Source organism: Python bivittatus, unplaced genomic scaffold, assembly GCF_059951505.1.
Source record: "Python bivittatus isolate LINGU-HERP-01145 unplaced genomic scaffold, Pbiv_v1 ctg000480_np1212, whole genome shotgun sequence".
NCBI classification, from domain to species: domain Eukaryota; kingdom Metazoa; phylum Chordata; class Lepidosauria; order Squamata; family Pythonidae; genus Python; species Python bivittatus.
In genome coordinates, this window is record NW_028277075.1 from 61,863,975 (window position 1) to 61,877,865 (window position 13,891).

Consider the following 13,891-nt stretch of genomic DNA (forward strand, 5'->3'; position numbering starts at 1 on the left):
GTGAAATGGAGGAAGGCTGTCACTGCATCCTAGGCCTCAGGCAGCAGCTCTGCATTTCAAGTGGCTGAAATGTCTAAGGGTTTTGCCACTTCTGAAGCTGAAGGAAATGAGTAAAATGATGAGTTTGCAGTGGGGGGTTCCCCCCCCCCATATACTTTCTCCAATGTGTAGTTGGGACCTTTGTTGCTAGGATCCTCATTTGCTAGCTTGAGCCACCCTATTTGGACAGGATCCCTTCAAGTTCTACTACCAAATGAACTTTGGCCAATGGCTACAGGATAGAGGGCCTACTTGTGATCTGCTGTCAAATATCCTCCCTGGAGAGCTGCCTGACAACCACCCACTGTCTTTTCAGCATCAAGTCATTCTTTTTTTCTCTGACATCTTAGATGTAAATATTTATATGTTGTAAGTATTTACACTTTGTAAATATCTGAGAATGTATGTATGAGCTGCACATAACAGCTGCCACAAGGATTCCAGCAGAAACTGTGTCCAGAGAATGGTTGCTCTGAGCCAAGTTTGGAGACCCGACTACCCACCAAGATAACCCTCCCTGGCACACTGATCAATGCAGTCCATCCAAATGTGTACTGCCTTCTGGTTTGTGCCATTGTATGGAAGACCACAAAAATAATGTACTTATTAAGCCCAGGAGGAATCACTAATTATACTGGCTGCCTGCATCCAGATTGATGGTTGCTCCCTGATATATCACCCAGAGTAGCCTTCCCCAACCTGATGCCCGCCAGACATACTGTCACAACAATACCCAGAACTGGCTGTGCTGGCTGGGAATTCTAAGAGATGGTGTCCCTTATATCTGGAATATCTTCACTAGATTAGGAAAGCCTGACCTAGAGAAAGTCCATGATATTCCTGAATATTACTGCATCCACAGTCCAGTACTTATCTTGCAACCCTAGGAAGCTGATTCATTTGGTCTGCTGTATGCTGGCATAATATGCAGATAGTGTTTTCCTGCTTCTCAGTATGAAATAGTGTGTATGTGTTATTATTTGTATCAAACTAATTTATTCCTAGAAAGATGCCTACAGATTTCTTTATCAGTCAAGTATTCATTTATAGCTGATGCTAGTTGATGGATGACTTTACATTCAACCACTGTGTTTTGCATTGCCTTTTAGGCTACAAACCCCCCTCAAGGCATCTGGGTGAAAAATCTATGCAAATAATAAATGCACAAGTTAATACAGTGTTTCTCAACCTTGGCAACTTTAAGATGTGTGTGCACCAACTCCCAGAATTCCTCAGCCAGCCATGGGGAATTTTGGGAGTTGAAGTCCACACATCTTAAAATTGCCAAGGTTGAGAAACACTGGCTTAATAAAAGCCACTGACAATAGTAATGCTAGTTAAGCCATCCCTTCCTTCCAATAATAATAATAGCAGCAGCAGCAACAGTCCCCACAACCATACAGCTGAAGATAATAAGGCTGAAAACCTGAGGTAGACAACTGCCTAACAGCTGCCTGCTCTCAGAGACAGGGGACTAAAATAAGCTACTTTTGCTGATATAAGAGTGTGAGCAGATTGATACGGATAGTCCTTCAGAAAACTAGACTTTTCTGCAACTAAATCAGCATTTTAGCTGAGCATTGACATATTAAGAGTCCAATGAGGAGTCCCAGTTCCGCATTAATTAAAATTTTTGAACTCTCTTTAAAGCATTAGAATAGTCCAGCCTGACTCTCATTGCTCCATTGATATCCCAGGCACAGACTTACTTGCTGTCTTGTACTGCCACTCCAGAAGTGCTGTTGAGACCTTCTTCTGCCTGGGACCTCAGCTGTCTCTCACGTTCCCTTCGGCGTCGCTCTCTAGCAGCTTCTTCCTCATCCTCCACACTCCACTGAGCTGTCAGCCTACCAGTCAGAGAGAAAATGCAAGGTGCACTTAGCACTTGCTAATATTTCTGTTCCCAAAGCCTAACATATTCCACTCCTCTCCAGAAACAAGGGGCACTAGAAGGAAATTATTCTGTTAGGAGACAAGAAACATTTGCTACCAATAAGTATCACTGCAAACATCTCCCATGTTCCCCACCCCCACCCCTTTACTGTATTTAAGCAGAGGCAAAGATCAAGCTGAGAGCCCGGTTGGCATGGGGAGGGAGGAACTAACTATATGTGGTGCTAACCCCAAAATTCATACAGAAGGAGAAAACAATCTCCAGGATTAACACCAGGCAAACAATCAAGAAGAAACAATACCCTAATCCAAGAACTACCAAGAAGAAAACCACACCCCCACCAACACTGGCAGGACAAGCTACTGTATGTAAACAGGGAGCAAACCCTACACTCACTTGCACTGATGATGTTACCTAGTTGGGTAATGAAACGTCTGCAAGCAAACAGCCAAGCTCAAAGAGCACCAAGGACTTCACAGTTCAACCCTGAGCTACATATATTCTCTTCTGTTTAGAAGGAGAAAACTTAAAAGAGCAGCAGAAATGGAGCCAGAATATGGGAAGTCATTCAGGCCATCCAACACCTCTTGTGGATATCGGCTGCAGATTGAAAAGAAAAACCTGCTAAGGCATTGGTGATGCAGCAACTGGTTAGGTTATTAGTGCTGTGCTGTACCTTTGAATACATTTTAGAGGAACTAAATAACTCAGAAAATGTAGTAAGAAAGTAAGAATATCATCCACAATTAACTAATGACATCTTACTGGGCAATGTTGGGCCAATCACTTTTTCTTAACTCATAGAGCAGCTGTTCTGAGGATAAAATCAGTAAGCTACCTGCTAAGGGAGAAAAATAAGATATCAGTCTAAATAATGATAACAACAACCACAACTAAAGCTTCCACTCAATCTCCAGAAAAGGCCAGTTTGAACAATGGATGACTTCAACAGGTTTTCTCAGAAGCATTGTATTTTATTTGGAATTTTAGAAAGGAATTATTTTGCTACAAATAGAGCAGATCTTGTTGGAGGAGGGCACCAAGCACTATCCTACTGCAGGCTTTCCTTCCATCCTGCATAAGATTAAAAGCCTGACTCAGCTCCTTCCATAATCTCCTAGGCACTAGGCACCAGATAAGCAATTCTTTGACAAAACCCAGAGGAAACAATACTGTAACAATAATTCTGCAATGTTTCAAATGGGTTAGGACATGATTTCTAGAGCCAGAATCATCCCCCTTTTTAACAGCAGGCTGCATATTTTTCACTGTAATATATATGTGGTTCTGAGTAAAACTGTTGTTTGTAAACAACATGTTGTGAGGTCAAATAATTCTAATTTTGTAAGCTGTTTTGACAATTTCATTGTTATAGTTCCTGATAATTATTACAGGGAAAACTTTTGCTGGTTTTTCATAATCATTATATTTCAGTTATTAAGGCTTGATGTTTTATGATGTTTGGTAGAATCTCTGTGATAAAAATGAATGTATTGCCTAGAATGATGTTTTTGTTTCAAACAATACCAGTTTTGAAGCATGATGTACCATTTAAACAGTGTCAAAAAGTTATATCTAGAGTTGTGTGGCAAGGTAAGAAGTCAAGGGTTAAATATGAAATACTGCAGGTTGCAAAGGACACAGGAGGGCTAGGCTTACCTGACTTTAAATTGTATTTTGCAGCCTGCTGTCTAGTTTGGATGAAAGAGTGGGTGTTGCTGAGAAATAGAAGAATGTTAGAAAGAACTTAACTTGAGGTTTGGTTGGCATGGCTTTTTATGGTACGCTAGAGTTAAAGTTAATGTGGATTTTAAAAATCATTATGTGAGAAGTGCCATATTAAGGATATGGAATAAATACAAATCCAGACTGTGCCCCCAAAAAACCTGTATCGATCTCAGTACAAGAAGTATTTTACAGAAGAGAAAGAGCAGATAGAGAGAAATGGCTAACATATCAAGATTTATTAATACAGGAAGATGGAGAACTTAAGATGAACTCAAGAGAACAACTGACTGCAGAGGGACATAGTTTTCAATGGTTTTCATATGCACAACTAAAAGAAAGATTTAATAGAGACAAAAGGATAATTGGAACTGAAAAACATAAAATGGTATTTGAAAATGCATTATGTACAAATTATGAACATGTAATTGCAAAAAATATATAAACTTTTGTTAAGATTTGAAAATGAAGAGGAACACATTAAGGATTGAATGATAAAATGGGCTACCAATTTTGGTTAGTAGCATATAGATGAATGCATGGGAAAGAATATGGGCAAAAGGGATAAAATGTATACTGTGCTATAATTTAAGAGAATTTTTTTTTATAAAATGATGTATCGGTGGAACATGATACCAGAGAAACTATCAAAAACGCATAAAGGTACCTCAAGTCAATGTTGGAAATGTGAAAAACATAAAGATTTTACCATTACATTTTTGACTTGTGAAAAAGCCAAGAAATACTGGATACAAATATATACAATGATACAAAGTATTTTAAAGATTAATATCACAAAGAAACCTTTTTTTTTTAATTGGAACTTATGGATAGTGAATTAGAAAAGACTCATGGAAGATGGATCTTGTATTTGGTAATGGCAGCAAGATTATTATACACACAAAGATGGAAGGGAACTGAAGTTCCTACAATGGAGAAATGAATCGTGAAAATGTCAGAACTGGCAGAAATGGCAAAACTGACCTGTTTGGTCAGGGAGGAAACAATAAGTGGTTTTTTAAAAGACTGCAAACCTTTTATGGACTTTTTGCTAAAAGAAGAAAAAAGTAAAATGATGATTTATGAATTTAATGGTTGAAAAAGACGAAAATTAAATAAGGGGCTGAAGAGATTTTTCGAATAGTTAAGAGGGAGGGGAGATGATGGGTTTGTTAATATCTGTTAAAAAGAAAGTCAGGAATCATCTGCTTTAGCTTTTTTAGATATTTCTCTTTTTTGTTTTTCCTTTCTTTTCTTTGTAATTTATTATCCCTTCCCTTCCCTTCCCTTCCCTTCCCTTCCCTTCCCTTCCCTTCCCTTCCCTTCCCTTCCCTTCCCTTCCCTTCTTCTCTGTTTTCTTTATTAGATTTGCCTTTTACTTATGGAAAAAAATTAAAATATATTTTTTAAAAAAGGCTGATGTTTTACAATATTTTCCAATTCATTTTGAGCTATTCTAGTGTCATTTATTATTGCTGCATCTATAAGCACAACTTTTCCTTAACTACTGTGATATCTGGCATGCTGAGTTCTAGATGTTGGTCCATCTGAATCTGAAGCCTTATTAATTTTTTACACGATCATTCGGGAGCACTTTTCCAATAACAGTACTTGGGGTCATCAAATCCATATATTGAATATTGCTTAATTCCAATATTCATTTTTGCCATGTAATTATGTCTTGATTTATAATCTGGGCAATTTTGCTACAGCCATTGATTATATAGTCAACAATCTTTCTTTCCCTTTGCATAATCTACTTCTGTTGTTGTTTCTAGTTTTTTTCATTTTCATTTTTATGGCACTGCTAGTGCTTGTTCTTGTGCTGCAAATATTAAGCCTTCTATTTCTTTCTTGAGGGATCCAACCTGAAGCCATTGCCAAGTTTTGTTACTATTCACCTTGCCTTCAGTTTCTTTCAGGCATTGACCATGCAGAGATTTATCTTTCCAGTTTTTCATTCACTATTGTAACTGTTCAGTTTTGTATGTCATCTTTGATTCTGTCACCTTCAAAATGTTTTCCTTGTAGACATTTTTAACATCCTCTCTTTGCTTGCTTTTATATAATCATTTGGACTTCAGATTTCATCCTTCACTGGGTGCTTCATTTGCAACAAAGCACCACAAACAATTTTCCTTGGTAAATACAAATGATCTATTTCGCTTTTTGGGTGTAGTGCACGATGGATTGTGATAAACGTTCAGGTCTCGCAGTCTAAAGCATCTGGCTATACCTGTGTCCAATCAACAATACAAACTGTTATGTAGCATATTCCAGAGACAGCCTAAGTATCAATAGCTTTGATTGTAATACCAGCATTCAGCTTCAACTTTAAAATTCTTCTAATTCATTTTACATATTCAGTCCTGGTTTTTTTTCACCTAGGCATGCCAAAAATGATGATGATGATGATGATGATGATGATGATGATGATGATTTATATACCACATTCATTTGCCAATGCTTCTCAAAGTGGTTTACAATAAAAACAATAAAATACATAACAAAGCAATACTTCATACAATATAAACAATAACATAAAGCAATATTCAAAAACATATACTAAAAACATGGTGGGAAAGAGAAAAAAAATCTTCCAGCGTTCATACCATGAAAGCTGGGTGAAAAGGGAAGATTTCGATCCTGCTGGCCTTCCAGAAGGCTCTTGAAAGATAGTTTTGTCATCAGGCCTGGGGGTCCAGTGGTGGTACAGAACCTGCTGGTTGGTTGCATTGTTAGTAATTTATTGCATTCTGCCACAAACTAGTTTTTTATTATTATTATAATTAACTCTTTTAATTGATTTTATGGGTTTTATTTTGTTTTTATTTCTAATTGTTGTTTTTAATAATGCAAGCCACCCAGAGTCACTTAGGTGAGATGGGTGACAATATAAGTTAATTAAATAAATAAATAAAATTTCAAGAGGTACCTAAAAGATGTTACAGTAGATGTCTTCCCAATTTCAGAAGGAAGAGCATTCCAGAGCATGTAACTGCAACAGAGAAGACTCACCCATGAGCATCTACCAGAGGGCATTTGGTAACTCTTGGTACACATCCACTAGGCCTCTGTCTTTCTGGGATTCTTATTGTTTATTGGGCCTCATCTAGTCCATCTCTGCATCCAGGCACTGGTTAAAAAACAAACCCAGCCTTTCCTGACTCATATGCTATCAAAAAGGTAGAACTCAGTATCATTTGCATGTTAGTGACATCCAGTTGCAAAACCCCTTGACCAAACAGCCCCAGATGTTCCATATAAAAGTTAAAGTAGAGGGACAAAATAGGGCCTGGTGGTACCTCACAGCATAGCTGCCAGAGTATAGAGGCAGTTATTCCACACTTCTCTCAGACAGTAGAAGCAGAATCACTGCAACAGTGTTCCCAGTCCTGAAAGCATCCTGGAGAACGCCATGGATGATGGTTCTGAAAGCTGCTGAAAGCTCAAGCAGGATCAACACTGTAAGAGATCATCTATCAGCGTGTCCAGGGCAGATTCTGTCCTAAACCAGACATGCACCCAGTCTGAAGGGTCAGAAAGTCTGTCTCTGCACAACTACGCCCTTCTTTAGCACCGTATTTATTTATTTCACAATATTATAACCATCCATTTCTAGATGGGTGGGGTACAAGGTCAAAGCAAACAAAATTTGAAAAACACTATACTGGCACCCATAAAACTAAGCCAACTAAACTAAGAGATGAATGTAGTCTAGATTAAGAATGTTTTGGTCTGCTTAAGAAGGGCCAACCAAAGTTTGGGTCATCCATACTTCCAGAAGGAGGCATTCCACCAAGTGGAGGTTGCCACTGAGCCTGTCTCATGGTCCATACCCCATGAACCTCACAAGGAAAGAGTATTGTAATTGGGGGGGTTGCTGGCAAAATTTATTTATTTGATTTCTATAGCCACCCATCTCAGTAAGTGACTCTGGGTGGTGTACAATTATAAAAACATAAAACAATTAAAACAATACAAACAAATATATATAGTTGCCAAATAAAACTGTTGCCATATATGTTAATATAGCCAAGAAACTGGGCCCTTAACACACTCGGGAGCCCAGGCCCAGGCACATAATCAGGTCTTTAGGGCCTTACAAAAAGCCAACAGGGTCGGGGTCATCCTAATTTCTGAAGGGAGAATGTTCCAGAGGGCAGGGGCTATGGCAGAGAAGCCACGTCTCCTAGTCCCCACCAGCTGACATCTCCGTAACTTGCCCAGCCTGCCGGACTGAATTGGATGGGTAGAAACAAGTGGGAGAAGATGGGCCCTCAGGTAACCTGGTCGCAGGCCGTGAAGGGCTTTAAAGATGACAACCAGCACCTTGAATTGCACCTGGAAGCACCCTGGCAACTAGTGCAGCTCATGTAGCAGTGCATATTCTTACATGTGTCGAATATCCGGCACCATTTATTCTGAATCCAAATATTCTTACAATATAATTTATAAAATATAAATATTCTGGATCCAGGGAAGGTTCTTCAGGAGTGAGTGAACCTCTGTCAAGGCCAGCAGCACTTCTCCCTCATGCAAAGAGGCATTCACCACCCCCTGGCCCCAACCAAGGAAGAATTCTCTTTCCTAGCTCTGGTCCATGTAACCATTAATCAGCCCATATACAGGGAAATGGAGGCACTATTCTAGGGAGGTTCATATTATGTATAAATATTACAAATCGTGGCTTGAATGCAATCGACCACTAGTAGAGTCTAGTCCCAGGAATGACTTTTCCTTTTTATTGCAGACTTTTTTATACTGATGGGATTTTACCCTTTTTGCCTCCATTGTGTTTAAGAATTTTCAGTTCCCATACATGACATGGAATGTGATCCAGCGATGGTGTTGTAATAAAAGCAAAGTGAACATTGGGTACAGGGTGCCTTCTGCAAACACAAAAGAATCTTTTAGATTCAAGCAGTTCGTTTCAATTGACTTAAGAACAGTTCATTCTGTTTTGGATTGAGAAACACATCTGCCATTTATTCAAGACTGATGGTGGCAGGATTTGCTACAACCCTTTCTAATTCAACTGCATATGGAGGATCGTTAGTGATGTGAGTCCACCTATCTGACACATGAACAGTTTGGGAACCTCTCATTTTGCAGGGTTGGGGTTATATGTCAGCGTTTTCTTTTTCAAATAAGCTGACAAGGGCAACATTCAAATGTTTATTGGGACTCCGAGAGGTATAACCAAGCCTTTTTAGCAGAATTTAAAAAGTGGAGTCTAAAAGTGCACAGACTGTGCTCCTTTTCTACTTAGATGACATCATGCGTTTTCTCTCACTGTGGAGCTTTTCACACAGACACCCAGGCACACACACACATTTGCTGGTACCTTCTTTCTCCCATTCTCTTTCTTCCCATTCTGTTTCTTGATTTCACCATCTTTTTGAGCTCAGAAAGAGCAAAGAACAAAGAAGATGAAACTATCAGAAACAAAACCTGAAAAACCACTTTCTTTATACATTCTGCACCCAAATTTACTGCTTTTTTCCATGGTTTCCTTGGACATTCTTGCCTGGGTTCTGGAAGGAAGCCAAGGTGTTGTGCTCTCTTTGAAAAGTGAAATAGAATCTAGATGAAATCATTCATTATACGCCCTATGATCATGACCTCTCCCCTGCTCCTGATGTCTGTGAAAATCTATAATAAAAGATCCAAGTCAGAAATGTTCTGAGCCCAAAGTTTTCCAACTTGCTTTTTCCTTTCCAGCAAGAAGGGAAAGTTACTTTTGCTTCCTTGCTTTTTACAACCTTACATGGAATTTCACTTTTTGTCCTAATTTTTTTTTTAATGGTGTTTTTTGCAAAATTTCCAGGCCAGAGGAAATGACTGCAATCCTCACTTGCCTCGTGGCCTTGTAGCCCCAGGCTACAAGTCTGTTTGGAATGTGAGACAAGCCTTCTCATGGAGATGTTACCATGCCCTCAGCCACCGCCTTTGTTTTTAGCTGGATATAACTAATGGCTTTACTCCATGATCTCAGAAGCTCACAATCTGTTGCTTTTTCTTTGTCCTGACTGCATGGAACATAATTGAAGGACAGTTATTTTATGTGTAACAGTAGCACAACAAAACCCTTCTAAAAATACAGTCTGATTGCCCTCAGCCAGCTGGCATCCTGGGGACTGGCTCTCTGCTATAAGTGCCACCTGTCATCAAGCTTTTACAGCATTTGGCCTTTTTTTCTCTTTTAGATCAGCTTAATAGGTAAAAGGAGATGTACTTATTAGAGTTGTGCAGATTTGATTCTCCAGTGGTGGCTCAGAGACTATGAGGGGTGGAACTCATGATATGTCTTCAACTCGTTAAAGCAGCTGTGTCCTGTCCAAGACCACATGGCAGCTGCAGAGGGAAGCCATGCAATCCTGCAAAAAAGATGTCACTGCTGTAAAGAGATTCAGGCGGATGCTAAGTTTGCACTTCTACATGCTTCAAAGCACTGAATTATTTCCAAAGTGCTGCACAATAATGTTTCCATTATTGGCATGTATGAATAAGGCATTTGGTTTTCAACTTCGGGGAGAAACAGTGACTTTGTCACCTCCTCAAAGATGTAAGCGGTACTAGCATTTCCTCAAAAGCACCAAACCACCACCCCATAATAGAAAATATGGGTTGCCAATACTGCTCAAGATCTTTCAGGAAAATGCATATGGCCTTGCTCAGAGATGGGATGATTCACAGTGACTCATTACAAAGGACAGCTGGACAGGAAATGCATTTCCCTCGTGCAGCTCTGCCTTGACTACTTTTTAGTCTTAATGTTTTGAAGTTTTATTGGAAAACAACCTTTTGATATATAATGAAAATTCAGTTCCACCACGTTCCCTACAGAATGCATAGGACTTGCCTTCAGGTGGCTGAGTGCAATGCCTCCCTGCTTTTGGAATCAGAGGGTCCTTATTAGCTGAACGCTTCAGAGTGCTTTATTAGGGCTGCTCTTCCTTTGGAAAAGGTAGCTCCAGAAGCAGGTACTAAAGTCTGAAGAATGAACATTGTGGGAAGACACTGTTTTGTGTTTCATGGGATCTGTACTGTGTCCATTCATTTAGGCCAGTTTGTGCCTTTAAAAGCACTTGATGGCATTAATGGCACTAGCTATTGCTCAGATCTTTATAGCATTTGCATATAATTTGATGGTCCTTGTACATAGCCTTTTCCTTTCTATGCCTCTAGCACATCGACAGTCGCTGGATGAAACAGAGCACCCTCTAGAATTGCCTCTTCAGAGGCATCATCCAATCTGTCCAGCTAGAACTAGAGCAAGCACCCAAAACAACAACAATTACTCTTTCTGACTCCATGATTCTTCCCATCACCCATCATCTCTGTTTACTACCTTGTCTTCTCACACTCCTGAAAGAAAAGTAAGAAAATACAGGTAGAGCTGAAACTCTGGGCATGAGTCACACTTAACTTCAGTTTAGTTTCCACCCCTATAACCCTGGTCTAATCAAACCATGATTCAGACAGATGTATTCTGCTGTTTTCTGTACTACAAAATATCCAGCCCGTAAAACAAAGAAGGAAAAAAAAAGTGTCAGGCAAAAATATACCATGTCGTTGGCAGTTCTACCTGTCCTCACAGCAAGGTCTTGGTTCTGCTAAGGATCACTAATGAGGAAAAGCCCTGGGTGTTTTGTGGATGTTTCAGACAATAGGATCAACTTAAGCATGCATTAGAACCAGTGATTGTCCCTTTGATGAGCTAATACATTGCTGACAAAGAAGGGAATGATTGAAAGGAGATAGAAAGGAGACTGAGGACTGGATTGGTGGTACACGCATCCCAACTAACCACTATTTCGAATGAAAATACTGGGTCCAGAGACATGAAGATAAAGCTGATCAGTTAGGCATGAGCCAGGCAGAAAGGGAACTGTACATGAATATTATAAACCATAAGCAGACTTGGTGGATCTAAAGCTGGGAAATAATAATAACTGACATCTTAACATCCAGATAGCATAGTAGATGAAGAAAAGGAGTATCAAATGACAGCCAAGTCACTGAAAAAGAACTGGAAAATATAAAATACTGGGACTTAACAATTGAAATACAGAGATTAGGGATTAAACTGGTCAAAGCTTTCTCCTCAACTATTGAAGCATTGGGATTGACCCTAAATTCAGAAAAGGATGGATGGATGGATGGATGGATGGATGGATGGATGGATGGATGGATGGATGGATATGACAGATGTTTGGGAATGATAATGGTGATAATGGGGATGATCTTGGGCAACTGTTTCTAATTGGATTAGAGTGTCTTTTGCTTTTAAAATGAATATAGTATCTGAGTGGGAGAAGTTTCTTTTAACCTTAAAGGAAGAAAAGACAGGTTTACCAGATAGGTTTCTAACTTCATTAAAATAATTAAAGGAACAAGCAGCTTCCTTTTATCAACCAGTGGGAGGGGTACTATTCTTCACTGCATTTTTCAGGGTTTATTCCTCAGCGCTTAACACTTGCCACTACTCTCAAATCAGTCTGATTCCTCTTCTTTTTTGGGACTGAAGCACTGGCCATCTGTCAAATTTAGGGCTACCAGATCTGGATTGCAAAAGTTCAGACAGCCACTAGATGGTGGCAAAAAGTTCCAATTTTTCATCTCTTTTTTTGCCATCTAGTGCATCTGGATTTTTGCAATCCACCTCTGGTATCTCTAGCCAAATCTCTAGCATCAAATTCTTTCTCATACTTTTCAGTTCATATTGGCATCAACTACCTGAGAAATTGTCCCCCCCCCCCCCATTTCTCACTGGCTGGGGAATGGAAGAGATTTGAATATCAGTCTCTCATCTGGGGACTGCGTGAGTCAAATAATATGATATCTCAAGACAAACTACTTAGGAAATGGAATCCAGGCAAAAATGTCACACCAAATAATGTATTTTTTTTAAAAAATAACAGCAGAACCCGGGACAACTCAAAGTCATTCTGCAGGTCATTAAATTCTAAAAGAGAAGCTGTCATTTAGCATAGAGATGCGCAGTGACAATCTGAAACAGATGATTTATACATTCCAAAAGCATGAAAGGCAACAGGAGACTTAGTTCAGAATGCAAAACATGAACGTTGAAGGCAAGTTCAGTGGAGAGAATCTTCATAGACTACTGAGCTGAGTGAAATTACAGGGCATGATCAATTTGACAATCAAAGCAAAGGAGTTCCTGGCTTGCAAATATTCCAGGGATGAAGTGACCCAGGGCCAATACAAAGACATGGGCAATAATATGTCTCAATGCACCTGAAAAGATGGCAAATGCAGCTGTTATGCAAAGGCCACTACATGGTAAACAGAACTTCTCACATATTTTAAATAAACTCAGACCCATAGATGCCAGGGGGCAAGGGGTGGGGGTGGCAACAGGGTGCAAATGATTAAATGTGCATCAAGATATGACTTATGGACCTGTGTTCAATGTCAGGATGCAAATGTTTGGGTTGCCACATCACATTTCGCTCATTTTAACTGGATACTTATTCCAGATCACAATACTTCCCAGATTCCAAATTATATCTGTAGGCACTGAACAATTTAGCACATACTGATTATTGCCATAGCAGCACCAAACAAGAGACTGCAGATTTTTTGAAGGCTTCATGAGGAGTTACCAGTTTATTGTACCCATAAACATAAGAGTACCATGGGAGAATGGATCATCCTGTGCCTCATACCAGATGTCTTGTTTGCTCATTTAGAGCTCATATATACCCTGTTGTTGTTGGGGGGGTGGGGGGTTTGAAGGAATTCGAGCCAGAGATCACTGTTTTATTCTGATTACAACTCTCCGAGGAAGGTTAAAGCAAAAAGCTATATTCATATATCCAACTGTGCCATAATTTGGTTTTTGTTTTAGCAGATGTATCAATTATTAAAATCAGATTACTTGGACTGCAAAAGCAAACTGTTTTTTTAGCTCCTGTTACATGTCCTTCTTATGAGTAATATCCTGGGTTCACAGGACATTGATTCTTCAGCTTTTTCAGTCAGCCAACGATGATTTTCATCTAATTGTAATACTTTCATACTTTTATGAAACTAACATTGTGGGACTTCATATTACTGATATCATGCCAAAGGAGAATTACTAATTCATACAATCCCAACAGAAAAGACCATACAAACCCTTCATTTGAGAGAGATCAGATATGAGTTGAGATTTAAAGATATGGGCTTGTTTACACATGTAGCAAAACAAGGAAGGAGAACAGG

At 39.3% G+C, this 13,891-nt stretch overlaps 1 protein-coding gene across 3 annotated transcripts in view; it reads right to left on the reverse strand.

Annotated features, from left to right (window-relative positions):
- Positions 1-13,891, reverse strand: part of LSP1 (lymphocyte specific protein 1) — a 91,671-nt gene that overhangs the window by 34,967 nt on the left and 42,813 nt on the right. For all 3 annotated transcript variants that reach the window (XR_003085088.2, XM_007431674.4, XM_007431675.4), the window contains exon 2: positions 1,749-1,886. Coding sequence is in view for 2 of the 3 variants with exons in the window: in XM_007431674.4 (XP_007431736.1) it covers positions 1,749-1,886 (138 nt within the window). In the remaining variant the exon portion in view is untranslated. The remainder of the gene's footprint in view (positions 1-1,748; positions 1,887-13,891) is intronic.